At 45.9% G+C, this 26,614-nt stretch overlaps 1 protein-coding gene across 1 annotated transcript in view; it reads left to right on the forward strand.

Annotated features, from left to right (window-relative positions):
• Positions 1-25,361, forward strand: part of FBXO15 (F-box protein 15) — a 1,391,649-nt gene extending 1,366,288 nt beyond the window's left edge. The window contains exon 10 of the mRNA XM_044067129.1: positions 24,496-25,361. Coding sequence (XP_043923064.1) covers positions 24,496-24,759 — 264 coding nt within the window. The 3' untranslated portion in view covers positions 24,760-25,361. The remainder of the gene's footprint in view (positions 1-24,495) is intronic.
• The last annotated feature ends 1,253 nt before the right edge of the window (positions 25,362-26,614 follow it).

Here is a 26,614-nt window from a genome sequence, read left to right on the forward strand (position 1 = left end):
GACGTGGTATCTAGGGGCAGGTCGTCCTTTGGTTCCACAGTACTCAGGAGTATTTTCCTATGAGCCACCCAGGATGTAGGTGCTAGGGACGCTGTCCCACGGGTAAGAATGTAGGCGAGATTAGACTACATAACATCAAGAAGTTATGTACACATCATAACGTTTGATGTATGTAGTCCATCTCTCCTCACACTCTTACTTACCCTCCCACCTTCCCCCTTCCTGGAGGATCTGGAGGTTAGGTTTCTATTTACAGAGTTCCCTTCACCTTTAGCTTATTCTTTTTTACCTGGATGTTGTGTATGCATGGGGTATGATTGAGTGTTCGCAGCAAACTAGATCTGGGGATATGGAGCAGTGCAGCATGCGATACCTGCTTAGCCCAGCCAATAGAAGACTTCGAGCTATAAAAGTTTGGCCGAGTCAGAGACTATATTCTGCTCTGAACCCACAGGTAAGAATGTGAGGTGAGATGGACTACATACATCGAACGTTATGTTGAGTACATAACGTCTTGTTTTGGAGTGATTGACTGGGCCCAAAAGGTGTTGGATAAATTTGGCAGGAAAACAGGAAGGATGCTTCATGCTCATCAAATAGGTTCATAGGTAGGTACTAGGCTGTCGGCCCAAGGGCCTAAGTAAGCCTAGCCAACAAGGTTCCCTGGCTTACGCCACCCAAGAAAGAAGTGATCCTGGGGTGTATTTCCTATTTCCCATCCACTCATCAAGATTTTTCTTGAAGAGTGCTAATGAGGAACTTTGCTTGACATATATGGGTAGCTTGTTCCAGAGTATAGGAAGTCTCTGGGACAGGAATCTATTCCTCCAGCATGTCCTGCTTATTGTGGTGACAAGGTTTAGGTCCCTAGAGCATGTAGCTTGGAGGGATTGGGATTTCTTTAGGTGTAGCATGTCCAACAGCTCTGGGTTTGACATAGCTTTATATGTTAGGCAGAGATCACCTCGGAGTAGGCGATATGCTACGGAGTAAAGCTGGAGTTTTTTGAGGCGGTCAGTGTAGGGCATTTGTTTTCAGGCCAGTAATCCTCTTTGTGAGGTACTTCTGTGGTCTTTTTAGTTGCTGCAGATGTCTTGTGAGGTGCATTCCAAAAGGGGCGTTGTACTCTATAATGGGTCTAATGAGTGACGAGTAGAGGGGACCTCTATTTTCCTGGATGAGCACCCTTTTATGATGAGGCGTGCCACATAGAAGGACTTCCTGACTACTGTGGTGATGTCACTATCAAAGGAGAGACTACTGTCCACCTGGGTCCCAAGGTCTCTTATCACACATTTGGTGTTAAGTAGATTGCTGCCTATGTGGTAGTTCATGGGTACAGAGTTTTTACCAAAGAGGATGACACTGCACTTTTTGGCATTGAGCTTGAGGCCGTGGCTCTGACACCAGGCATCTGTCTCAGTGAGGCCCTTCTGTAGGATGTCCACATCATTTGGGGACTTTACTATGGCTACTAGTTTGCAGTCATCTGAGAACTTCATCAGCCAGAGGCCTTCTGTTAGCCTGTACTTCAGAGAAGTAGATACCAAACAGGAGAGGTCCCAAGACGGAACCCTGTGGCACTCCACTTGTCACTGCCCTGAGGTCAGATCTGGAGTCTGCAACTTTTACAGTGTGGGTTCTGTCAGTGAGCCAGTTGGCAACCCATCTTGTGACGTAGGGATTTATACCTAGTTTAGTGAGTTTAGCTATAATTCCAGAATGGGGGTTGGTGTTGAAAGCCTTGGCGAGGTCAAGATAGGCTGTGTGAACCACCTTACCCTCATCCACGGCTTTGGTGACTGCCTCAAAGAAGTCGATCAGGTTCAGGAGGCAAGATCTGCCTTTCACAAACTTGAACTCGGTAGGATCCAGAGTTTGGAGGTTACCAATGTCTTTGTTTGAGTTCCATGATGATACGTTCCATGGCCTTGCAGACCAGACTTGTCAGGCTAATAGGTTGATAGTTCCCGGGATCAGTGATGGCTCCCCCTTTGTGGAGTGGGATAACTGTTGCTATGCGCCATTCAGTGGGCACAAAGCCTGATGTGAGGCTATTATTGAACATGGTGCTTAAGTGGGGAGCCAGTTCGTTCTGAAGTTCGTGTAAAACGCAGCTTGGGATGTTGTCCGGTCCCATGGATGCTGTGTTTTTGGCTTTAGAGAGTGCAGCTTTTACCTGCGTAGTTGTGATTACAGGGACTCTGCATTCTTCCTGTATAGATATGGGCCCTTTAGGGGGTGAGAGGCAGGTAGAGTTAGCACTGAACCGATCTGCCAGGATGTTGGCAATATCAGTTGGTTCTGTAATTTTCGTGCCTTTGTGCTGTAACTCAGAGCAAATCTGGGTGTTGTCATCTAGATTCTTGACATAGCTATAGAATGCTTTGTGGTTGTCCTTGGATTGAGTGACAACTTTGTTTTCGTAGCTAGCTTTGGAGGATCTTATAAGGGATCTCAACTTCTTACTGAGGCTGACCAGGGAGCTCCTCCACTCATGGGATTTTACTGTCTTTTGCAACAGTTTCTTCCTTCTGTTGTACAGTTTCTTTATGGCAGGGGACCACCAGATTGGCTTCCTTTTTTTGGAGGATAGCGTCTTTGTTCTGTTTGGGATGGCACGATCCATGCACTCGTGTAAGTGCTTATAGAGTGCATTTGTGTATGATATAGCAGTTGTAACTGTATTGTCCATCTGCATGGGTGTCATGAAGTTCACCAGTTCTGTCGAAGCATGAAGTTGGCTTTAGAGAAATTTTTTACTGTGGTTTCCTTAATGGGGGGTGGGGGCCGGATGTAGATATCAAGGGTGATAAGCTTATGGTCAGATCGGACCAACGAGGAGTTGATTTCAGGTGTGGAACACCGGTCACTCATGTTGGTAATGACTAGGTCTAGGATATTGTTGCCCCTGGTGGGGGTGTAGATAAGTTGATCTAGGGCATTGGAGTTTATGAATTAAAGAAAGCATTGAGTGAAGGAGTTGGTACATAGGTTCATAGGTAGGTACTAGGCTATTGGCCCAAGGGCCTACGTAAGCCTAGCCAACAAGGTTCCCTGGCAACATGGAAAACATGAGTAGTTTTCCCAGTTAATGGTGCGGTAGTTGGTCGCCCATTATTAGGGTGTTTGGTTGAACCCTAATATTTTCCAGTACATCAAGAAAAGAGGAGTGGGAATCCTGGGGCATGGTGGGGGATCTGTAGCAAGCTACAAATTGGATTGCAGTTTTGCCCAGAGTTAATTGCACTTTTATAACCTCGGATGCATTATGCTGAGCAACTAGCCTGGAGGTGTGGATATCCTTAATGAATATGGACACACCTCCACCTTTGGTTTTTCGGTCCAGGTTACATGGCTGAAAAGTGTGGTATGAGTTATAGCCTGGTAGTGCAGGGGTGCTGTCTGGAGCCTTGAACCAGGTCTCAGTCATTGCACAGATATCGATGTTCTCCATTTTAAGGAGTGTCTCGAGTGAGTGCATTTTGAGATTTAGACTTCTGGCATTGAGTAGCATTACCTTCAGTTTTTGTTTGCCTGTTCCTGTTACGGTGGTGAATTTAATTGAACCCTGCCTAAAAAAGGCACTATTGGGGCAGCAAGAGCCTTGGCCAGTATCTGGAATCCCAGGGCTGACAGGTGCAGGCCATCTGTGGCAAAGCATCGTGGTCTGTCGACCATGTCATCCCAAGCAGACAGATACTGGATCCCCTTAGAATGACACCAGAAGCTTAACCAATTGTTGAAGTCAATCATTTTGTCCTTGTACTGCGGTATCATTCTGGGCAATGGCAGAATGCTACTCAGGGCTAGGGTCATACCTGCCTGGGCTACAAGATCGGAGAGCTCTTCCATGTCTCTTTTCATGTAGTCCAGGGAGGTACAGCTCAGGTCATTCACACCAGCATGAACAATGACAAGAGTCATATTTGTACTTGTGGAGTGACCTGAGTGCATAGGTTATGTGGCAGATCCTGGCACCAGACAGGCAGCTGACAGTAACCTTCTCCTTGTCTAGCCTGGTGAGTGGGACATCAGTGTGCCTGACTATAGAGTCACCTATGACTAGTGTGTTGGGTACGTTGTTGTGCCTTATTGGCTGTGGTTGAGTGGCACACTGAGTCTGTGGGCTATGTGTCATTTGGGTTGTGTTGGGGGATGGAGGTTGCTTGCGTTTCTGCTTTGGAGGTCTCAATATTTTTATAAATGAGCATCACACTTGTGTAGAACAAGCAAATGTAGTACAATGCACAGATGATTCAACTTTAATACTTACAGCCCACACAATATCCAAACTCCAAGAAATCACTCTAAATTTCTTTCTCTTCAATCAAAACAGGGCTGAAAATTTTGAACCTACTCCTTAATCCCAGTAAATCAAAATTGATGATCTTCACTCCAATCATTATCTCAGTCAAAACCATCTTTCTTGGTTATATCTGCAAATAACACTGAAATTGAGGTAGTACCACATACTAAATTGTTGGGCATTGTAATAGATGACAATCTTAAATCTGGTCAACATATTCTCAAAATAATTAAAAAGATCCGTCAGAAACTTTGCTCCCTTTGCAGGGCAAAACAGTAACTTACAGACCCAACAAAAAACCTTAGCCTCATCCTGATGTTCATCGTGCATACAGCTGCAGTCATAACAGATGGGTTCTCCTGCCGTCAGGCGGGTCCTCGGTCGGCCGAATTCCAAAGTCTAGGTCCGGCGTCGGTTGTCGTCGTTTCTTCCCTGATGTCAGTGCGACAGGGGTATAAAAGAACCAGCTGACGCCATTTTCTTCAGTCTTTCTTGCCGCGCGGTGCCCGAAGCAGAAGCAGTTCACAAGTGCCGGTCAGCCAGCTCCTGAAATTACGAAAATTTGGAAACCGAAGTCTTCTTGAAAGCTAAGTACCCCATTGGGGAAACTTTTCTTGCCTCAGACCTATGTCAGACAAAGTTAATAATTGTATTTCATGCGGGAAGCAAATACCGCATAAGGATTTCAATTCCCTCTGTATATCTTGTTTAGGCCCAGACCATGACGTCTCGGTCTGTCGCTTTTGTGCTACATTCAACAAACGCGCCATTAAGCGTCGGGCGGAGTTCGCCCAGCATTATTTTGGAAAAGCATTTAACTACGTTATGTCGTCGGATACTCCGACTACAGTTTTGTCTAAAAAATGCAGATAAGGACCGACACACGAGGTCCGCGGCCTCTACCGACACCACGCCAAAGCAGACTACACGTGGTCCGGTTCTCAGCGAGGCGCCTACGCAGCCCCTGACTACCGACGACACTTCATTGGCGGTGTCTCCTGTGCCCGAGGTCGCAGGCTCCTCAGCCCACACCCAGACTACAGATACCGAAGCCACTCCTGGAGTTGAACCTCAAAATGTGGATAGGTCTACCTCCACTCAAGGTGTCTTCAGACCTTCCTCTTCCTTTTCCATTAAGGCCTTCACTAAGTCTAATGCCTCTTCTCCTGACTCATCACAGCTTCAAAACACTTCACAGCCAGCTAAAAACTCTCAATCTAGCCGCATGGAAGATTCCTTAGCATCACAACAGACCTTACTCTCCAAGGAGGTGCAGGATGTTATTTTGGAGGCTAGAAGGCCGTCAACTAGAAAAGCTTACTCCACAAAATGGAAACGGTTTTGTGCCTGGAATGAGAAAAAGGGTCAGGATCCTGGAAAACTGAATTTACCTCAAATACTACAGTATCTAGCTGAGCTGCTAAGCAGTGGACTTTCATTCTCCTCCATCAAAATCCGTGCCTCAGCCATTTATGCAGAATACAACACTGATCCACCCTTATTCTCTCACCCTCTCTTAAGACAGTTCCTCAGAGGGGCTAAGAATCTAAGACCCCAAGGAAACAACCAATACCTGCTTGGGATCTCAACTTCATTCTGGAAAAACTGACCTTGCCTCCCTTTGAGCCAGCTGCCTCATCAGATTTGCAATATTTATCCTGGAAAACAGCTTTCCTTCTGGCTATTACCTCAGCTCATAGAGTTTCAGAACTACAAGCTCTCATGGCTGTGCAGCCTTTTATCATCTTCCACAAGGACAGAGTTTCCTTATGAACCAACCCGTCCTTTATGCCTAAAGTGGTATCCAGGGTAGCTTTGAATCAGGCCATACACTTGCCTACCTTTTATCCTAATCCTCAAAACAAAGGGGAGAGATTACTACATTCCTTGGACATCCACAGACAACTACGTTATTATTTGGACAGAACAAAGCCTTTCAAAAAATCAGAACAGCTCTTTGTGTCCTATGCTGTAGGAGCTCAAGGAAAACCAATTTCCAAACAGACAATCTCAAAATGGATAGCCCACTGCATACGCTTTTGCTATTCTTTTCATGGCAAAACTGTACCTACAGGCATCAGATCTCACTCCACAAGGGCCACAGCTACCTCCGCAGCTTTCCTCAGAGGAGTTCCTACCAAAGATATTTTGGAAGCAGCCACTTGGAGTTCTGTGCATACCTTCTCCAAGCACTACCACCTACCATTATACTCCAAAACTAGAGCAGACTTTGCCACTGCAGTCTTGCAGGGTATCCTGGCTCCTCGTAGTTCCACCTAGTGCCTACCACCCCTTTCTTAGTTTTGGGATTCTACCCATCTGTTATGACTGCAGCTGTATGCACGATGAACATAGTACAGTTTTGTACCTACCATAAATGTAGATGTTAGAGTGTTAATACAGCTGCGGTCCAGGTTTCCCTCCCTCCTTCCCCTCTTGGGACAGGCCTATTGGCAAACACCTCTTCATACATCTTGATTGGGGTATTCATTTATGGTGTATTTGCTTGCAACTACTGTATTTTGATTATATTGCATTGCTTTATTATATAAATTTATGTATTGCCTTCCTTCTGGGGGCACATGACATCTGGGGCAAGAAAAACTGAAGAAAATGGCGTCGGCTGGTTCTTTTATACCCCTGTCGCACTGACGTCAGGGAAGAAGCGACGACAACCGACACCGGGCCTAGACTTTGGAAATCGGCCGACCGAGGACCCGCCTGACGGCAGGAGAACCCATCTGTTATGACTGCAGCAGTATTAGCACTCGAACATCTACATTTATGGTAGGTACAAAACTGTACTTTTGCCCATAACCATCTTATAATACCTGAAGTATCCATATAAACCTATACTCTACACTAAAATTCAAACTAGCCTCCTGTTATAACAGAGTAGCTAAGTTTGCTACCAACACTGCACACTGAACTCACCACTGCCATATTTTAAAATAGCTAAACTGGCTAGAGCTTAACAACTACATAACATATGCTCAGTTAGTTGTGGCATACAAACGTATATTATCCTGAAAATGCTGAGCATTAAAAAAAAACATAATCTGAAGTAGGAACTTCATTTGTCCGCAACCTTTGGGATACGGATCCGATCTCGGATCCGAGCCGGCAACCTCTATCATAGCATAGATCTGAGCTCCTAGCTCCGCCCCTTACCCATAATCCCCTGCATACCCTAACTGACCCCAGATCTAGTTTGCCGCTCTTCAAGCAACAGCTAGATTCCAGAGCTCTTGGAGTTTTTGTGAGGATAAAAGTTTTTCTTTCTTCTTTCTGAGTGAGTGATTGTGTGTGCATGGTAGGTTTACTCTTAACACTAAACTTGTTATTATTTTAGCTTTTCAGCTTAAATTTAAATTAAAATATTTCTCCCTCCCCCGCTGGTCGTAGCGTGTGTGTGACTTGAGTGTTAGGGGCCTAGTGAGTGTGCTTTACTTTAGTAATGTCGGAGGCCCCTAAAGCCATTTTTTCGAAATGCACCGAGTGTGGTCACAAGCTTTCACCGGCTGATGGCCACACTCGGTGCGTTAGGTGCCTTGGGGTTGAACACCTCTCTTTGGGTTGCGCGATTTGCGCGGCATTCAACCCCAGGGCACTCAAGGATCGAAGGTCGAAGCTAGTTCTGACGGGCCTTTTACCCCCAGACTCTGCTTCGGCCTCCGGTACTTCGGTGCCCGCTACCCCCCCCCGGTAGCGGTCACTCCTGCCTCCCTTCCTCCGACCGGGACTCAACCTCCCGCTTCAGCTCTGGAGGATAGGGACTCCAGGAAAGAGAAGCGGCGGGAGAAGCACCTTAAACGGCAGGCCGATGACTCTTCATTGGCCCCGCCCGCCAAGAGGGCTTCTCCGTCCAAGTCTTCTCTATCTCCTCCTCCTCTGATCCGATCCCCTTGTTTCTCCCCGGGACCCGAGGAGGAGGTGATCCGGTCCCTGTTGAGGTCATCGAGGCGACACTCCAGGTCTGCCTCGGTGGCCTCTTCGAGGTCCACTTTTAGCATGTCTGATGCGGACATGGACCGGATGATGAGGAGATTCATCCAGGCCCAGATGCAGATGGGAGTGCTCTTGCCTCTCCCCCCTCCGGGGGGGAGCTCGACCTCTTTTTTCGCCTGTATAGCTCCTTCTCTGACCTGCATTCTGGGTTCGGAGCGCTCGGAGCCGAGCCACGTTGGATCCGGGGGTAGGTCGGAGCCGGCCTTGCTGGGCACGTCGGCTCCGACGGCTCCCTCGAGTTTGTCTTGGAGCCGTGGGCTGAGCTTCGGATCCAAGGGATTCGGTGTGCTTTCGGCTCCGTCCCGGTCGGAGCACACTGGTCCTTCGGATCCGACGTTCTCGGCGCCGGGTCCGATCCCCGCTTCGGATCCGAGTGGGAGTCAGATCTCTGATCCGTCAGAGAGCGGCTCCCCCTCGGCTTTCTCTGCGGTGGAGAGGGCACTGTCGAGTGCTTCCAGGCCTCCGGTCCTGGCTTCGGCTCCCTCCCGCACTCCTCCTCATCTGGTCCGGGCTCCCCTCATCTGGCCCTTGGGGCATCCTGCCTCAGCGCCTCTAGGAGTTCCAGTGGAACAAGATACAGCTCATGAGGACTCCTCGGACAGCCCCCCCGAGGAGATTCCTCACAAGGCATAGTGCAAAAGGAGGCACATAGACTCTGAACTTGGATGAAGGGGAAGGCTCCCCTAGATCACCCCACGAGGATGTCTCCTTTGGAGACATCATGGAAATGCTCAAAATCAGGGGTGGGTGGTCTGCCCCTAAGGCTTCCTCTGATGAGTCTGTATTCCTTGAGGTGTTTGAGGCAAGACCATCTACCTCTTGGGTGTCCCCTCCACCCGACCCCCTGGTGGATCTCATATCCTCTAGGGCTTGGAAGGAACCGGACACCATAGAGCCGATCCCCAAGCATCCGGACAAAATTTTGAGCCCCCCTGCAGAGAGATCACACTGGAGCAGAGGTCCCCCTGTGGATGCCATGTTGGTGGCTGCAGCCACCAAGAAAGAGTTGGCTCAGGAGAGCCCCACGGTTCATCCTCCAAGCAAGGAGTCTCGCGTGATGGACCATCTTGGGAAGTGGGCCTTCAGTTCAGCGACCTTCTCTATGAGGGCCTTGAACAACATGGCACACGTTATTCGGATGCAGCAGGATCTAATTAAGGAATACGCTGCTTCCCCCCCGGGGTCCACGTCTGAGGGAGAGAAGGATCTGTACTCCTCCCGAATGGCCACCCTCCGCTCTATCTCTCACACCTCTATGCGGCTGTTGTCTCATGCTACGGAGGGAGCCGCTAGAGCAGGCGGAGTCAGGCTTGTCATGAGGAGACAGGCCTGGCTCTGTCACTGTGACTTCTCGGAACCCTTTAAGGCGTCATTCACGAATGCCCCTTTTGATGGCTCTGCACTGTTCGGCAAAACCATTCGTGACACTGTTGTCCAGAGCGAGAAAGACGGGAAGACCTTGTCTGCCATCGGAGTCCGCTCCTCTGCGCCCCAGAGGTCCTTTTCCAAGAACCAAAAGGGTCAGAAGAAGATGTGGTTCCGAAAATCGCATCAGTCCCAGTCTGCTCAGGACAACCAGTCCTCTCGTGGCAGAGGAGGACAGGGAGGATGCCGCCCCAGAGGCAGAGGGGGTCCCAGGAATTTTGGGTCCAGAGAACCGTTCTCTGAGAGGCCCACGCAGAACCCCTGAGGGGTTACCTGACTGCTCCACTCTGGAGGCAGTCGGGGGGGCGTTTTTCGAGGCACCTAGCAATATGGGAGTCCATAACAACAGATCGCTGGGTGCTTCGTATTATATCCAGAGGTTACCAAATTCCCTTTATCGTAAACCCCAGAATCAGAAGCCTTCCCGACGTTCCACCAGTCAGAGGGAGGCGGCTGCTGCAGAAATTCAGCAACTTCTGCAAAAAAGAGCCATCCAGCCCATCCCCCCAGATCAAGTCGGATCAGGGTTTTACCCCAGGTTCTTTCTGGTGCCAAAAAAGACTGGGGACTTGAGGTCCATCCTCGACCTCTCTCTCCTAAACCTGGCGGTACCCAAAGAAAAGTTCTGAATGGTCACATTGCAATCTGTCCTCCCCTTATTGCGGGAGGACGACTGGATGTGCTCCATCGACCTCAAGGATGCGTACTATCACATTCTAGTGGACAGGCGTTCCAGGAGGTTTCTCCGCTTCCGGCTGGGAGCCAGTCACTTTCAATTCAGGGTCCTCCCCTTCGGTCTCACCTCAGCCCCAAGGGTGTTCATCAAGGTCCTAGCGATAATAGCGGCCCACCTGAGACTCCAGGGAATTCAGGTCTTTCCATACCTGGACGACTGGCTCCTTACGGCCCCAACAAGGCATCTACTTTGTTCATGCAGGGATTATTTCCTCAGTCTGGCTCCACTATTAGGATTAACCATCAACATGACCAAATCCTCTCTCATCCCTACACAGGTGTTGAATTTTATAGGGGCGAGACTGGATTCCAGACAGATGCTTGCGTTCTTGACTACAGATCGGCTTTGGAACCTGATGTTGCACGTGCAGGCCATCCTTCTACTGCAAACTCCTTTGGTGGAATTGATCCTGAGGGCCCTAGGATCTATGGTGGCTGCAATCCCTCTTCTGCCATTGGCCCGGTTGAACATGAGGGTTCTGCAGTGGACCCTCCAGGTACAATGGTCCCTGTCTCGCTACCCCCTGTCTCACCCCATTTCCTTAAGCAAGGTTTGCAGAAGATCGCTCCTGTGGTGGCTCCAGTCTCCCAATCTCCACACGGGACGTCCCTTCTCACTATCTCCACCAGTCGACACAGTGACCACGGATGCTTCTCGCCTGGGGTGGGGTGGGGCATTTTTCAGGCAGGACAGTTCAAGGCACGTGGAACGACATAGAGACCTCTTTGCATATCAACGTCCTAGAGATGAGGGCGGTGCTTTTGACGTTGCAGGCACTACACAACTCTCTTCCGGTAGGGATGATTGCAGTACAGACAGACATGTCAGTCGTCTGGTACATCAACAAACAGGGGGGGAACCAGGTCTTACCCCCTTTGCCGCGAGGCCATGAGTGTGTGGGAATGGGCGATTTCCACCAACCGCTTTCTCATAGCAACGCACATTCTGGGATGGTCCAACATTCTAGCGGACAGGCTCAGTCGTACTATCCTGACTCCTTACGAATGGTCTCTCAACCATCGAGTTGCAGAGCAAGTATTTGCCCGATGGGGGCAACCTTGTTGCGATCTTTTTGCCTCTCCTTCAAACACCAAATGCAACGATTACTTCGCTCTGATCCCCCCTCCGGGGGAGTCCCCGAGAGACTCTTTAGTTCATGCTTACCCTCCTCTTCCCCTGATGTTGAAATTATTACAGAAAGCCAGGCAGCTGGGGAGCAAGATGATCCTCATTGCCCCATTCTGGCCTCATCAGACGTGGTTCCCTTACCTATGGTCTCACCTAGTGTATCCACCATGGATTCTGGATCCCATTCAGGATCTCATTTCTCACCCTCTCGATCTTCCGACTCCGAATCTGGTCAACCTCAAGCTGACTGCTTGGTTGCTCCAGTTCCACTCCTCATAAGGACTCCCGGGATCTCATCACCTGTCAAAGCCATTCTTGTAGCAGCTCACAAGCCTTCCACCAGGAAGGTTTATCGAAGTAAGTGGAAACGTTTCACCATTTGGGCAGAACACCGTCATTTAGACCCTTTTATAGCCCCGATAGCATCGGTTCTAGATTTTCTAACCTCTTTCTTTCACCAGGGGGCTAGTTCTTCCACAGTCAAGGTACAACTGGCAGCAATATCATACTATCACGTGGGGCAAGAGTCTGGCCCTCTTATCACTTCCAAACTGTGGAAGACCTTCCTCAAGGGTACCTTCCTCCTTAGGCCTCCAGTCAAAGAGGTGGTACTTCCATGGGATTTATCCTTAGTCTTGCAGGCCTTGACTGGTCCCCCATTCGAACCGACGGCCACGGTTGATCTCAAATTTCTCTCTTGGAAGACAGCCTTTTTGGTGGCCATAACTTCAGCCAAAAGTGTGTCGGAATTGCAAGCTCTGTGTCAAACCACCATATCTGGTCTTTCACCCGGATAGGGTTTACCTCAGGATCAATCCGTCCTTTCTACCTAAGGTATCTTCAGAAGCGAACATCAATCAATCTATCAGTCTTCCAGTGTTTTTCCCCAACTTTCATAACAAAGGAGAGTACAAGCTACATTCCTTAGACGTACACAGACAACTACATTTTTATATCCATAGAACTGCTGATCATAGGCAATCCGATCAGTTGTTTATCTCCTTTGCCAAAAGTAATTTCGGAAAGTCAGTTTCTAAAGTTTCTCTCTCGATGGATCTCGAGTTGTATTCTTTTAGCATATCAGAGCTCAGGAAGGCCTGCACCTCAAGGAGTCCATGCTCATTCTACTAGGGCCGTTGCCACATCTGCGGCCTTTCAAGCTAGGGTTCCACTGGATGACATTTGTTCCGCAGCCACTTGGCCTTCATCTCACACCTTTATCAGCCACTATAAAATAGATGTCGTCTCCCGAGGTAGGGCGTCCTTTGGCTCTGCGGTGCTCCAGAATATCCTTCCATCAAGGCCACCCAAGATTTAGGTAGCTGGGGACTCTGTCCCAAAGGTTGCTGACAAATGAAGTTCCTACTTCAGATTAAGAAGTTATGTACTCACCATAACGTTCCATCTGAGTAGGTATCTTCATTTGTCTGCAACCATCCCCCCTCCTCCCCCCTGACCAAAGCATATGTTCCCCTTGGGACACTTTTATCTGCTGTGCTATGGGGCAAACTTGATCTGAGGTCAGTTAGGGTAGGCAGGGGATTATGGGTAAGGGGAGGTGCTAGGAGCTCGGATCTATGCTATGATAGAAGTTGCCGGCTCAGATCAGAGATCGGATCCGTATCCCAAAGGTTGCAGACAAATGAAGATACCTACTCAGATGGAACTTTATGGTGAGTACATAACTTCTTATTCTTCTACACCCAAAAGAGTCCTCCGTTCTGGTGATAAATTTCTTCTAAGTTCCACTAAAGCATGTAGTTCATTGGGGGTACTCATTATACTCCTGTTGCATCTCCAAACTTTGGAACACCATCCCCAAACAAGTAAGAATGACTAACGAACTCCACAAGCTATAAAATCTCGCCAAGACAATTACTTACCCATTCCTGGACATGCTCATGTTCCTTACCAGGTTGAGACCTGTAGTGAAAGCACAAACGTCTTATAGCTTATCACTAACTTTTTGCCCTCCACTATTTGCATCACTACATCCCTACAACTTTCCCTTGTGCACTTGAATCAAAGCACCCATTTTCATCCCCCTCTTAAACAACACTCCTCATCTTTTTCTTTTTCCAATAGCCCACTTCACCAGTCTAACCCTCTCATGCACCCCCTGTATACCCAAGTTATAAATCTTCTAGATATACCAATTTGGAACAGGCAGCCTAAATATAACCAGTCCTTTCCCATCCTCTCTCAGTCATATGCCATTACCACTATCCTCCTATACGCTACAACTATCTCGCTTCCCTTCCTACATCATTTTGTAACTTACTTCATTATATGTCATACTTTCACAGACCTATACAATACTAAAAGCTCTCCTTTTACATAATTGTGTGACTTACTTCATTACGTGTTTTGAACTCCTTGCAAACTGCTCTTTACTGAAATGTATCAATCCATTTACTTTCTGCAAGATTTTAGTGCTACAAGAACCATATAGACTTATAATTGTTGATGAAAATACTTTGCTGTACATCTTGTAATTATATTTATATGAGAAATGTAACTGTTGTTTCTATGAGAACTGTCTGATATTTACTTGTTAATATAAATGTACTGCATTGGAGCTTTTCTTCCCAGCCTCCTCTGAAAGTGGACTCTGACCAGTCGGACTTTCCCAGTCAACAATGACAAATGAATAAATGTGAAGTATTCATTGACCTTAAAAGGGCTTTTGACAGAGTTGACCACCAACTCATGTTGCATAAATTTCAGAAAATAGGTTTTGGTACTAATGATATGAACTGGTGCCCAACTCCCTTGCAAACCGCACCTTTACTCTTCCTAATAATGACCAACGCTGTACTTCAGAAACATTTTCCTCATGTGTCTCTCAGAGGAGTACATCAGGTCAGTACTGTTAGTCTTTACTAATGACATCACCAACACAGTCTCATCCAGTTCCATCATTCTTTATACTAATGATATGTTTCTCCATCAGTCAGCCCCTTCACTAAGTGACATTAAAGAAAACCTGCAGTGAGACTTCACCTCCATTTATAAATATTTAATTGACAGCAAGCTGCAATTGCAAAATCCATTGTGATGCTTTTTGTTTACTCTGAAATACTGAAGGACAACCACACTATCAACATAACTGATTAAAACATTTGCCACCCCCCCCCCCCAAAAAAAAAACCTCCTCTCTCTATATTGGTCAGTAAGCTTTTCACAACATACAGAATACATCACAGAGAAACCCTTAATCAACTAGAAGCATGCTTCTCAGTTTCTAACAATCTGACACTAGAGTCTAGGACAACCATATCTGAAGGTGTACTCTCTCAGATTTCTCCTAATAGCCTTAACTCAGTTTGTAACACAAACATTTGACAGATCGCTGTCAATAAAATATGTTGCATCATCAGTCTGTCATACAGAGAAGATCACTGTACCACTATGAAGGACAGTTGGCTTCCACTGTCAGTTATCTGTTAGCTTGCTTTACACACAAGCTCATCAGTGTCTTTCATTATGAAGACTAGGACTTTTTGGCCATCCTCTGTGAGCCCCCCCCCACTTCCTTATGGGGTGGTGGTTGTGACCTCTGTGTGGCTGGTACCAGATTCAGTCTTTAAATTGGGTCACTTGAAAGGCTAATCCTGTCTGCTTCTGAGCATGACCTGCTTTCCTTCCCACTAATCTACAAGGTTTGGAAGGGTCTTGCCTTTTTGGGGTGGCCCTTGTTCCTTGCTCCTTTTTCAGGAATGTAATTGGTTTCATCAGATTTCCTGTGAGCTGGGAGATAGCTTTTGAGCCTGCTAGAGATCTGGTCAGAGTAGATGTCCTTCAAGAATGCAACTGCAGTCATAACATATGGGTTGTCCTGCCTCAGGCAGCCCTCGGTCGGCCGAATTCCAAAGGCTGGGTCTGGCGTCGGCTGGTGTCGCCTCCTCTCCGACGTCACAACGGCTGGAGTATAAAGGCATCGGCCAACGCCATCTTCTTCAGTCTTTCTTGCCGCGCGGTGCCCGAAGCAGAAGCAGTTCGCAAGTGCCGGTCGGTCAGCTCCTGTGTTTTCAGTACCGAAGTCATCTAAAAGCTAAGTACCCCGTTGGGGAACATTTCTTCTTACCTCAGCCGATGTCAGAACAAATTGAGAAAGTTAATAATTGTTTGTCTTGTGGTAAACAAATACCTCATAAGGACTTCCATTCTTACTGTCTTCCTTGCCTGGGCCCAGACCACTACGTCTCGGCCTGTGCTGCCTGTGCTTGCTTTAATAAGCGCACTCTCAGGCGCCGGGCAGAATTTGCTGAAGACTTTTTCGGTGAATCCTTTGCGTATATCATGCCGTCGGATCAACCGACAACTCAATCTTCCAAAAAACGGAAGGACCGGGACTGGCATCCTCGGCCCGCGTCCTCTACCGATTCTACTCCTAGACCCTCCGCTAGTGCTTCCGTCCCTGTGGAAGTGGTAATTCAACCGCTCCAGGCTGATGACACAGCGTTAACTCGTCCTTCGGTCCCGGAGACCTCTCCGGTGCCAGTTGTTGATTTTCCTCCGGAAACCGAAGTTCTTGATTTACCCGACACCATTCCGGTGGACAAGGTCACTCCTGCACGTGGGGCTGCCAGGCCTCCTGTATCTATGTCCATCAAGGCCTTTGCACGTGCTAAGGCCGCCAGCCAGGCCAAGACACATCCTAAGCCTGCTGTCCAGGCCCCCTCTTCTGATAAACAGATTGTCTCTGGCTGCAGACCTTATTTTCCTTATCAGGGGGTCTCAGCCTCACCCAGACAGAGGTTCTCAGCCTCCTGCAGAGAAAAGGCCTAGAACTGAGCAGACTGAAAACCTCTCTTCAGATGAGGCCTCTAGGGATTCTGAGCATTCAGATATTCAAGAAGAATCCTTCCAGGCCTATGAGGACTCTGATGCTGAGGAATCAATTCCCTCTGCCTCTCCCCCAGAGGATTTCTCGTTTGGTGAAGTCCTGCATTCTATGAGGGAACATTTCCAATGGCAGGGTCAGGAACTCTCTGATTCCAGGAAAAAGCTCCGTACCTTCCTAAAGCTTCCCCAGCACAGACCTTTAGCTATTCCTCCTGTGATGGATGTTTTGGATGATGTTTTCTCCGACTCCAGTGCTAACCCCGATTCTCTCCCCCCTGCTCCTGTCAAGCCAGACAGATATTACAGAGTCCCTGACACTCACAAACATCTCTTTAAGGCCCACTCCGTGGATTTAGAAACTATTTCACAGGGTCCCAAGGGAGTTGGCTACCTCCTCTGCCAAGAATCCTTTGCCAGCGGATAGGGAAGCTAGGTCTATGGAGAGATGGGGTAAAAAAGTTTATACTTCTACCACCCTAGCCATGAGGTCACTTAACTGCCTTTTTCATATGTTTCAGTACCAGGATTTTTTACTGGATGATTTACAGAAAAATTAGCCTCTCCTGAGCCTATTGATAGAAAGGCATTGCAGGATCACATACATAACACTCAGCAGGTTAACAATCTTTTTCTTCAGTGTGGTTATGATGCATTGGAGGCTTCATGTAGGGCAGCTATGACTGGGGCTGTGATACGTAGACATGCTTGGTTAAAAGATCAGCCACTGCCAGACCATGTCAAAGTAAAATTACTTGATGCACCTCTAGAAAAACAGAAGCTTTTTAGTGCTAATGCACAAGATGTGTTGAAGTCCATTGAGGAAAAAGCTAAGTCAGTACAGACAGTCAAGGATTTCCTACAGGTTCAGCCACCCAGATTCAGTAGAAACTGGCCTTCAAAGAATTGGTCCTTCCCAGACTCGGACAAGTTTCAAAGGGGAAAGAATAGGCGTGGCCGAGACCAAGGGCAATACCAAGGCTCCTACAGGGGCCGCCAATGGCAACCTACAAATCAAAGAAGTGTTGCAGCCAGTCCAGCTGCACCACAAGGACAATCACAATGACTTGACTTTCATACCGCCTACAAGGGCTCAGACAGAAGCACCCTTGGGCAGAAAATTATCCTTATTCTCAAAAAACTGGCATATCTTAACCAAGGACAGCTGGATTCTGGATTTAATAGACAAGGGATACAGATTCCACTTCCATACTTTACCTACAAGACAAGGCATGCCAAACCTGCCACACCATCAAAGGGCAGAGGCACTCATTCAAGTTTGAAAGCTATTAAGTATAAAAGCAATAGAAAAGGTACCTCCTCAGGAACAAGGCCAGGGATTTTATTCAAGACTGTTCCTTGTTCCAAGAAAGGAAAACAAATGGAGGCCTATACTGGACCTGTCTATTCTAAATACCTTTCTCATTGTGCCAAAGTTCAAAATGCTGACGTTACAGCAGCTCCTTCCCATGCTGGGCAAGGGGTCTTGGCTGGTCACTCTGGACCTCAAGGAGGCATACCTGCATGTCCCAATCAGACAAAACTGCAGAAGATACCTCAGATTTCTTGCAGGGACAGAGCATTATCAATTCTCAGCATTGCTGTTTGGCTTATCTACTGCACCCAGAGTGTTCACGAAATGCCTGGCATCAGTAGTGGCACACTGCAGACTCCAGGGAATTCAAATATACCCCTACCTGGACGACTGCCTCATACAAGCAGACAACAAACAAACCTTAATAAAAAACTTGGACTATGTCATGTAATTACTACAGGCCTTGGGATACACAGTCAACATTCAGAAATCAAGACTACTGCCATCCCAACAGATTATTTTCCTAGGAGCCAAACTGGACACACAAACGCAAATGGCCTACCTCACAGAGGAAAAACAACAGCAGTTACCAGAGTACTTCAAAGGCCTAGCACAGCTCTCCCAGCTGACTGCAAGGAAACTCCTGCAGGCCCTGGGATTCATGGCATCATGCATTCTTCTGATACCTTTGGCAAGACGTCATATGAGAAAGCTGCAATGGTATTTGAAAAGCTTATGGTCCCAACACAGCCAAAGCCTAGAGGACGTAATCCCACTTATTCCATGTCTGCAAAAAGAATGCTTGTGGTGGGCTCAAGCAAGTCAATTAAACAAAGGCATGTCTTTCAACAGACCTCAAGCAGGTCAAATAATTACAACAGACGCCTCAGATCATGGATGGGGGGTGCACATGGAGGGCAGATGCGTTCAAGATCAATGGACACCAAAGGAAAGACATCTGCACATAAACCAAAAAGAAATGTTGGCAGTGATACATGCAATCGAGAGTTTCGAAAAATCACTGCAACAAGGACATTTACTAATAAGGACAGACAACACCACTGTCATGTGGTATATAAACAAGCAGGGAGGGACTCATTCATACCCCCTCTGCAGACTAACAATGATTCTCTGGGAAAAAGCACTGAGTTTGAAGATGCACCTGCAATCCCAGTTTGTGCCAGGCAAGGACAATATACTGGCGGACATGCTGACCAGAAATTTCTTGGATCCACACGAATGGATGCTGCATCCCCACATTTTCTCACAAATAACAAAGACATGGGGAAGACCGGAGATAGATCTCTTTGTGTCTCACACGTATCATCACCTGGAAAAGTTCTGTACCAGGACCCACCATGCTCTAGCCTGGACAACGGATGCTCTCTCCTTCAGCTGGAATTCCCTAAAAATTTATGCATTTCCTCCTCTGCCACTGTTGACCAAGGTGATCCTGAAGATCAAAGCAGAACAACCAACAGGCATTTTGATAGCTCCAGACTGGCCAAAGCAACACTGGTACCCATTGCTGTTGAGCATAACTCGGACCAAACCGTGGCCTCTGCCCCTATGGCCCCTGCTCCTAACACAACACAACTACAGGACTGTTCACCAAAACCTGAAAACATTACATCGGACAGCCTGGAGGTTACCTTAACTCCTTCCGCTTCCACTCTTTCCAAGGCAGTTCAGGACATCTTATTGGAAGCACGCAGACCGTCCACCAGAAAAACCTATTCAGCCAAGTGGAAGAGATTCAGCATCTAGGCTGCCAACAGGGGTCAGGATACTACAGTACTGAGTATACCTCAGATATTGGAATACTTGGCAGAAATGCTTCATTCTGGACTCTCATATTCTTCCATAAAGATTCATGCCTCAGCAATCTCAGCAAGATACAATTGTGATCCACCAGTGTTCTCACATCCTTTGCTAAGACAGTTCCTGAGAGGGATAAAGAATATCAAGCCTCCCAGAAAACAACCAGTACCTGCATGGCACCTCAATTTCATATTGGAAAAATTATCTCTTCCTCCCTTTGAGCCAGCAGCAACCTCAGAGATGCAATTTCTATCATGGAAAACGTTTTTTCTATTGGCAGTCACATCAGCAAGAAGAGTCTCGGAGATGCATGCACTCATGGCAGTACCTCCCTTCCTAATTTTTCATCAGGACAGAGTCTCTCTAAGAACAAATCCTTCTTTCATGCCAAAGGTAATTTCCAGGGTGTCTCTAAATCAGGCAATTCACCTTCCTACTTTCTTCCCCAATCCTCAAAATAGAGGGGAAAGACTGCTGCATACCTTGGACATACACAGGCAACTACGCTACTACTTGGACAGAACTAAGGCCACCAGAAAGTCTGACCAGCTGTTTGTAGCCTATGCTTCAGGAATACAAGGAAAAGCAATCTCCAAGCAAACGATTTCAAAATGGATTGGACACTGCATCAGATTCTGCTATTCTTACCATGGAAAAAGTGTGCCAGCCAGTATTAGGCCACATTCCACCAGAGCTATAGCCACATCCACAGCTTTCCTAAGAGGAGTGGCTACAAAGGACATTCTAGAGGCTGCTACATGGAGCTCCGTGCATACATTTACCAAACACTACAACCTGCCTTTATACTCCAGATCCCGAGCAGGCTTTGCTTCGGCAGTCCTGCAGGGCATTTTAGCTACACCATCCTTTTCTTAGCTCCATCCACCCCCAGCTTGGCTATGGTATTCAACCCATATGTTATGACTGCAGTTGCATTCTTGAAGGACATAGTACAGTTTTGTACCTACCGTAAATGTAGATGTCCGATAGATATGCAACTGCAGTCGGATTTTCCCTCCCTCCTTCCCCTCTTTCTTTTCTTTATGGGTCCATTCTCCCTGTTCCTTTTAGCTGGGGGTATCTCCTATGGTGTATCTGTTTATTACTGTTGTGCATGTCTGGAATTGTTTATCCATTCACCAAATTTAGCCTTCCTAGGAGGGCACCTGGCATCTGGGGCAAGAAACACTGAAGAAGATGGCGTCGGCCGATGCCTTTATACTCCAGCCGTTGTGACGTCGGAGAGGAGGTGACACCAGCCGACGCCAAACCCAGACTTTGGAATTCGGCCGACCGAGGGCTGCCTGAGGCAGGACAACCCATATGTTATGACTGCAGTTGCATATCTATCGGACATCTACATTTATGGTAGGTACAAAACTGTACTTTCCTTTTTTCCTGTAAGGAAGGGCACCTGGCTTCTATTTTGCTTCCTGGCCGGGACCTTGGGTTTGCTGAGTCCCATCAACCTTTGGCTGGTGTCCAGCATAAATACTTTGGAGCTCCTGGAAGGTTTCCAATTTTTGCATAAGTGGGAATGGTTCTCCATTGAATCATGGCACCTATTACCTACTCAGTCAGCCTTGGACTTCTGCAGTTCAGTGTGTATTTTGCGGGGTTCCTTCTCCATTTGAGAGACTGGATGCAGGCTCTGCTATTGTTCATGGCTGGAAGGCAAGATGAGATCTCAAATCCAGTTGGTTGGCAGCCTTTCTTGCTGTGGGCTACCCTTTTTCCTCATGGAGTTAGTCTCCCTGTAGTTCTGTAACTTCAGATGTGATAGCTGAGCCAGCTAGGGATGGACGCCTTGGGCCCATGATCTGGGGATTCAGCTGTGGAATAATTCCACTACTGATAGCACTGTCTTCTGTGGCAGGCCAATTGCTTTGGGACCAGCAGAAGCACTGCCCCCTCATCCTAACACTTCTCTTAAGATGGATGTCCCAAACCTTTGCCAAGCCCTTCATCTCCTGGTTCTGTCTAGGGGATCTAGAGCTGGAAAATTAGGGAGGGTCTTCCCTCACAAAAGCACTGCTTTTTTTGAGTGGAGGCCTGCTTTTCAGATGCAACAGGTCCTGACTTGAACTTGTAGTCTGATCATAGGCATAAGTAGTGTGTGGAGCTTTTAATTGTCAATTCTAATGGGTTGGGTATAACTGGTATCTCAGCATCATTGGGTATTCCATTCACTAGCCTAAGTTGTGACATTGTCTTCTTCAATAAAACTAGCTACCGGCAGTGCTTGCTTGATCTGCCTTTGGCAGTTTCTGCAGCCCCAGCAATGGAGTCCCTGTTACTCCCTTACCCAATCAACCTTCAATGTTGTGTACTTGGAGTTGGGACTTTTGTATTGTATTTCTTTGCAGATGTTCAAGGAAATATTAGTTCTTACTGTTCCTATTGAGATTTGCTAGCTCTTCCTGTCCATGTGGTTATAGTGTTTAAGAATCAACCCATGGACTGAAAGCCCAAGAAGTTATCAAAAACAGAGGTAGAGCAAAAAAAAGTGGGAGTTAGAAAAAAAGACAGGTAAGGCTAAGGAGGAGTACTGACTCACTCACAAAGAGGCCAAAAGAGCAGACGCAGTAGCAAGGAACAAGGCATCAGAGGCATTCTACCAGCTTCTGGAAAGTGATTCTGCAGATGGTGCAAAGAAATGTTTATCAGGCTGCAAGGCAAAGACAGAAAGATAAGGAAAATAATCATGAGACATTCTTCATAAGGGAGGCCAGCAACAACCTCCTCACCAGTCTACAGGGCATTAAAGTCAGTTTTTAAGGAGTGCTTCCAACGACTTCTGAATGAAGAAAACTCCATAAAAAAGTGCTGCCCCAGACACAGTCCACAATGAAAGAGGAAGAAGAGCCAACCCTAGAAAAAGTAAAAACAGCACTAAGGAAAATTGTCGGTGAAAGCAGCAGGCTCAGACGAGGACATAGCAGATATTATCAAGATGTCGGGTGAGATAGAGGAGAAATGGCTGCAGGAGGTACTCACAGCAGTATGTAGGGGAAAGGTGTATTCCAGATGACTAGAGAACAAGCATTATAGTGATGTGTACAAGAACAAAGGTCATATACACAACTGTGGGCAGTATAGAGGTATCAGACTCGTGTCACACTACATAAAAGTGCTGGAAAGGGTGGTTGATAAATGAATAAGCAAAGTATTAGAAAGTAAGATGTGACATGAGCAGTTCAAGCTTCAGATCAGAATGCAGAACAATGAAGCTGATGTTTGCAAGGAAACAGTTGAGAAGAAGATAGAGATGAGGGAAGAGTCCAATTGGGCATTTCTAGACTTGAAATAAGTATATGACAAGTCCCATGAAATCTGATTTGGGCAGTTCTGAAATGCTTCAGAGTCCTGGAAACACTGATAAAATTAGTGCAAGCCATTTACAAGGACCAATGGCACAAGTACGAACAGTGTTCAGACTTGCAGAGGAATTTCAAGTTGGGGAGGTTATGTGTGCATTCAAGAGTCAGGTCTGAGCCCACTGCTGTTCATACTGGTGATAAAGACACAAGGGATGAAATGGAATGTCATGGCAGCAAATGGAAAACAATTAGAAGCTGAGAACTGATATAGATGGAAAAATAATGGAACAGGTTAATAACTTCAAGTATCTTTGAGGTCTGGTTGAGGGGAAGGGAGGTCTGAATGAGGAGATGAAAGCTAGAATCAGAAGTGCTGCAGCCAACTGGTACAATGTCAGAGGTAGTGTGACAGAAGATTGCCAAAGAAGCTGAATGATAAGGTTTGCCAAACTGGTACAACCAGTACTATGTTGTACAAAAGCCTGGGCAGTTAAAGCAGAGCAGTTGAGGATGCTAGAGGTGATGGAGATGAAGTTATTGAGATGGGTGGTAGGATGTTCACTACTGGACAGACAAGAAATAAGGACATCAGAACAGAAGCAAAAGTAGCTCGATTGCAGTGAATGTCAAGGAGAACAGATTAAGGTGTCTCAGGCACATGAGCAGGAAAGCAAATAATCTGTTTAAGATGACTTGGTTGAGACAGGAAGAAGGTAAGAGGAAACAATGGCATACAGCAAAGGGATGGACGGATTGTGTGAGAGAAGACCTGTGACAGTTAAGCATGACTTTTGAAGAAGGTAGGATAGTTGCACTGAATCAAGAGAGACATTGACAATTGACGGGACACCCCAACCCCACATAGAAAAATGAAGGTGATGATGAATCAACCCAGCCACAGTATCCCTCTGAGGACCTTGATGTCAGATATAACCAAAAAAAAAAAAACTTACCATCTCAGTTAATCTATAACTTAGAATAGTCTGCCTCCTTTCCTGTGAGACTGGAGGACAGCAGACAACTTACAAAGGAGTTGGCTACTTTTTCCAATTCTCAGATGTAGTCCAAGTTAAAAAGTGAAGACCTGTATTCTGTTATTTGTATGCCACTATACATCTCTAAATTTAAATGCTGGAGCATTAGTGAGGGTCAAATATTTTTCATTCAGGACAAGAGCTTCTGTTTATCACTGATTTTGATGGCTTCTGTAACAGAAACTCCAGTATAATTCTGTGAAAATAGTTAAGATGATACACAGCTTTATAGATAGCCTGTTCTTGTCTCAGACTGTATTGACTACAGCAATGTAACTCTACATTCTTCTGTACTGGTGATGATGAATAAATTGATGGCTGGCTGTAAATGCCATCATAACAGTTTTGCTGTCCTGAAAAGGTAGGCAGTAATCTTGGTTAAAGGAAATATTTAGAGACCAATCGGTTAAGCTGATATAAAATTATAAATGTTTCAGCTTCATTTTTTGTTAGTAAAAATGACATTTCACAGTTCATTTTCTGGCACAGTTTACATTTCTTTGAATATTGACTTTTCATTATTGAGTGTAAAGTTTTTTTTGTTTTGTTTTCAGAATTGTTGCCTGATGGATGTAACTGTTTTGGATGATGAGGAGAAGCCATTTTGGTGTGTTAGCACACCAGTTAGTTTGCGTCCCTCTGCTAATTCTTCGGTTTGCTATGACTACACAGGTCAGAGCCTCAACCTTCATTACTGTGATGCTGAAGGCAAGATTCATATGGTTCTGGAATGGGAAGCAGATCAATACTACTTAACTAATCTTGTGCTATACCTTAGCACTGATAAAGTAAATAATTGGTTTGGAACAAATTACTAAATTCCTGACATTACCTTGTTCACAGTTGCTTATATCTGTGGGATCCTGAAGTAGCTTGGTGTAGATCTCGACCAGTGACTTTAAAATGACTGATATCTTAAAAGACAGATGCACAGTAGTTCTAGCACACAGAAATAGTGACCGTTAAGTATATTAAAAAGTTAAAAACTGTTTCAGGTTGAAACTGTTTTTTTAATTTTATTCTTTATTTACTGCTGTCCAACTACAAACTACATTTTCTTCATTGAAGTTGAATAGTTGCATTTCATATTAAAAATTGCATTATGTTTTTGCGGGTTTAAATGCATGCAACATGCATGCTGATTATTGGCTACATTTTGTTAGTAGTCAGGCATTTCTGTTTTAAGCAATACAGTTCTTTATTGTTGATTTAGAAAGAGCTGAACACGGTTTTGTTTCTTCTCACCCTGGATCACTTCTGTCTTTCAAAGTGTGTTTACAGTATACCTATTTTCGAGTATATTTTTTACTCATACTGTATAGTTTGTACTGTTTGTTTTGTTCATGTGTTATAACTGAAGCATATTAAGATTTGTGGGTGTTTTGTTATCTACTGAAATAAAACTGGGCAAACATTGAAACACCTTGTCTGTTCTGTCTCCAGAATATGTGGGTAGCGTTCTTTAATGAAGAAAAAGGCTTACTTCAGAAGATAGTGCATATATTTATAACACATTATCTTACTTTCAGGTGGCTCCTAACAGATAGCACATACTTAGATGATGATCCATAGTTGCACTCTCTCTTATCCATATTGTTCCCAGTGTTCATTGAAGCCATTTTTACTGTGTTTACGTTATCATTCTCCATTGATGGATTAAATGGTACTGTACTACAAATCTATGTCTTCATTACATTACTATATTTGCTCTTTCTGGATATATTGGCAACTGTGGCAGTAAAGTACCTGCATTTAGTGCTAAAAGAAAAGATGCCAATAGCCTAAACCTGCAAGGTATGTTTATGGTCATCATATCCTTAAGGAAGATCTTTGTCAGCTTTACTTTTATTTTTATCCAGGGCATTCACATGCTGTTTTCAACTGTATGAGAGACCAACAGTTTAACAAGACTGCTTGTTGGTTCCGCCAGGCAACATTTCAGTCCTTGATGTGTGCTTGGTGACGTACATAAGTAGAGTTGAAGTTTGACCAGAAAGGACACTCAAAGGCCAAAGGATGGACCATATCTTTAAGGAGAGCAAGAAACAGGTGGAGTGGTATAAAAAAAATAAAAGTCTAGAGTATGTATTTAGGGCCCCAATGATTCTTTTTCTTTAGTGGTCTCTTCGTCTTGTGTATGGTCTCAAGCCAACCTTTGAATCATTAATGATTGTCTTGTCATACAACTGATCTCTGGGATGTTTGGTAAAGCTGAGATTGTAAATGAAATGCTGTTTACATTCACATCCTCTCCCTTTACTATTTTTGGCTATAGATTGGTTGTCAGCATAGAATATGTCTTTATTGTCTCTGGGTGAGGTTTTGATGCTTTAGCCCTGTTAGTTTACTTTCCTGAAGCATTTTTCATGAGTAGAAAACCAGGTCAACATAGCAAGTCTTGGCACTGGCTTATCACTCAGACATGTTTTCTTATTGATTTTACAGTGTCCCATTCTCAGCAGCTAACTCCCACAACTGGTTATTTTGAAGCCTGACAAGAAGATAACTAAGTTATCGGGAGTACCTGTCATGCAAGCTGCAGGTGAAAGCATTAGTAAGTCACAGTAATCCATGATGCCCCAACACTCTCAGTGACAACGACGTCCCATCCTGTGCTTATTTTTAGACTGCAGATCAAATCACCTATGATCCCTTCACCGAGTAAGCCTTTTT

Source organism: Protopterus annectens, chromosome 3.part1 (genome assembly GCF_019279795.1).
Source record: "Protopterus annectens isolate FY-2018-M chromosome 3.part1, PAN1.0, whole genome shotgun sequence".
Taxonomy (NCBI): Eukaryota; Metazoa; Chordata; order Ceratodontiformes; family Protopteridae; genus Protopterus; species Protopterus annectens.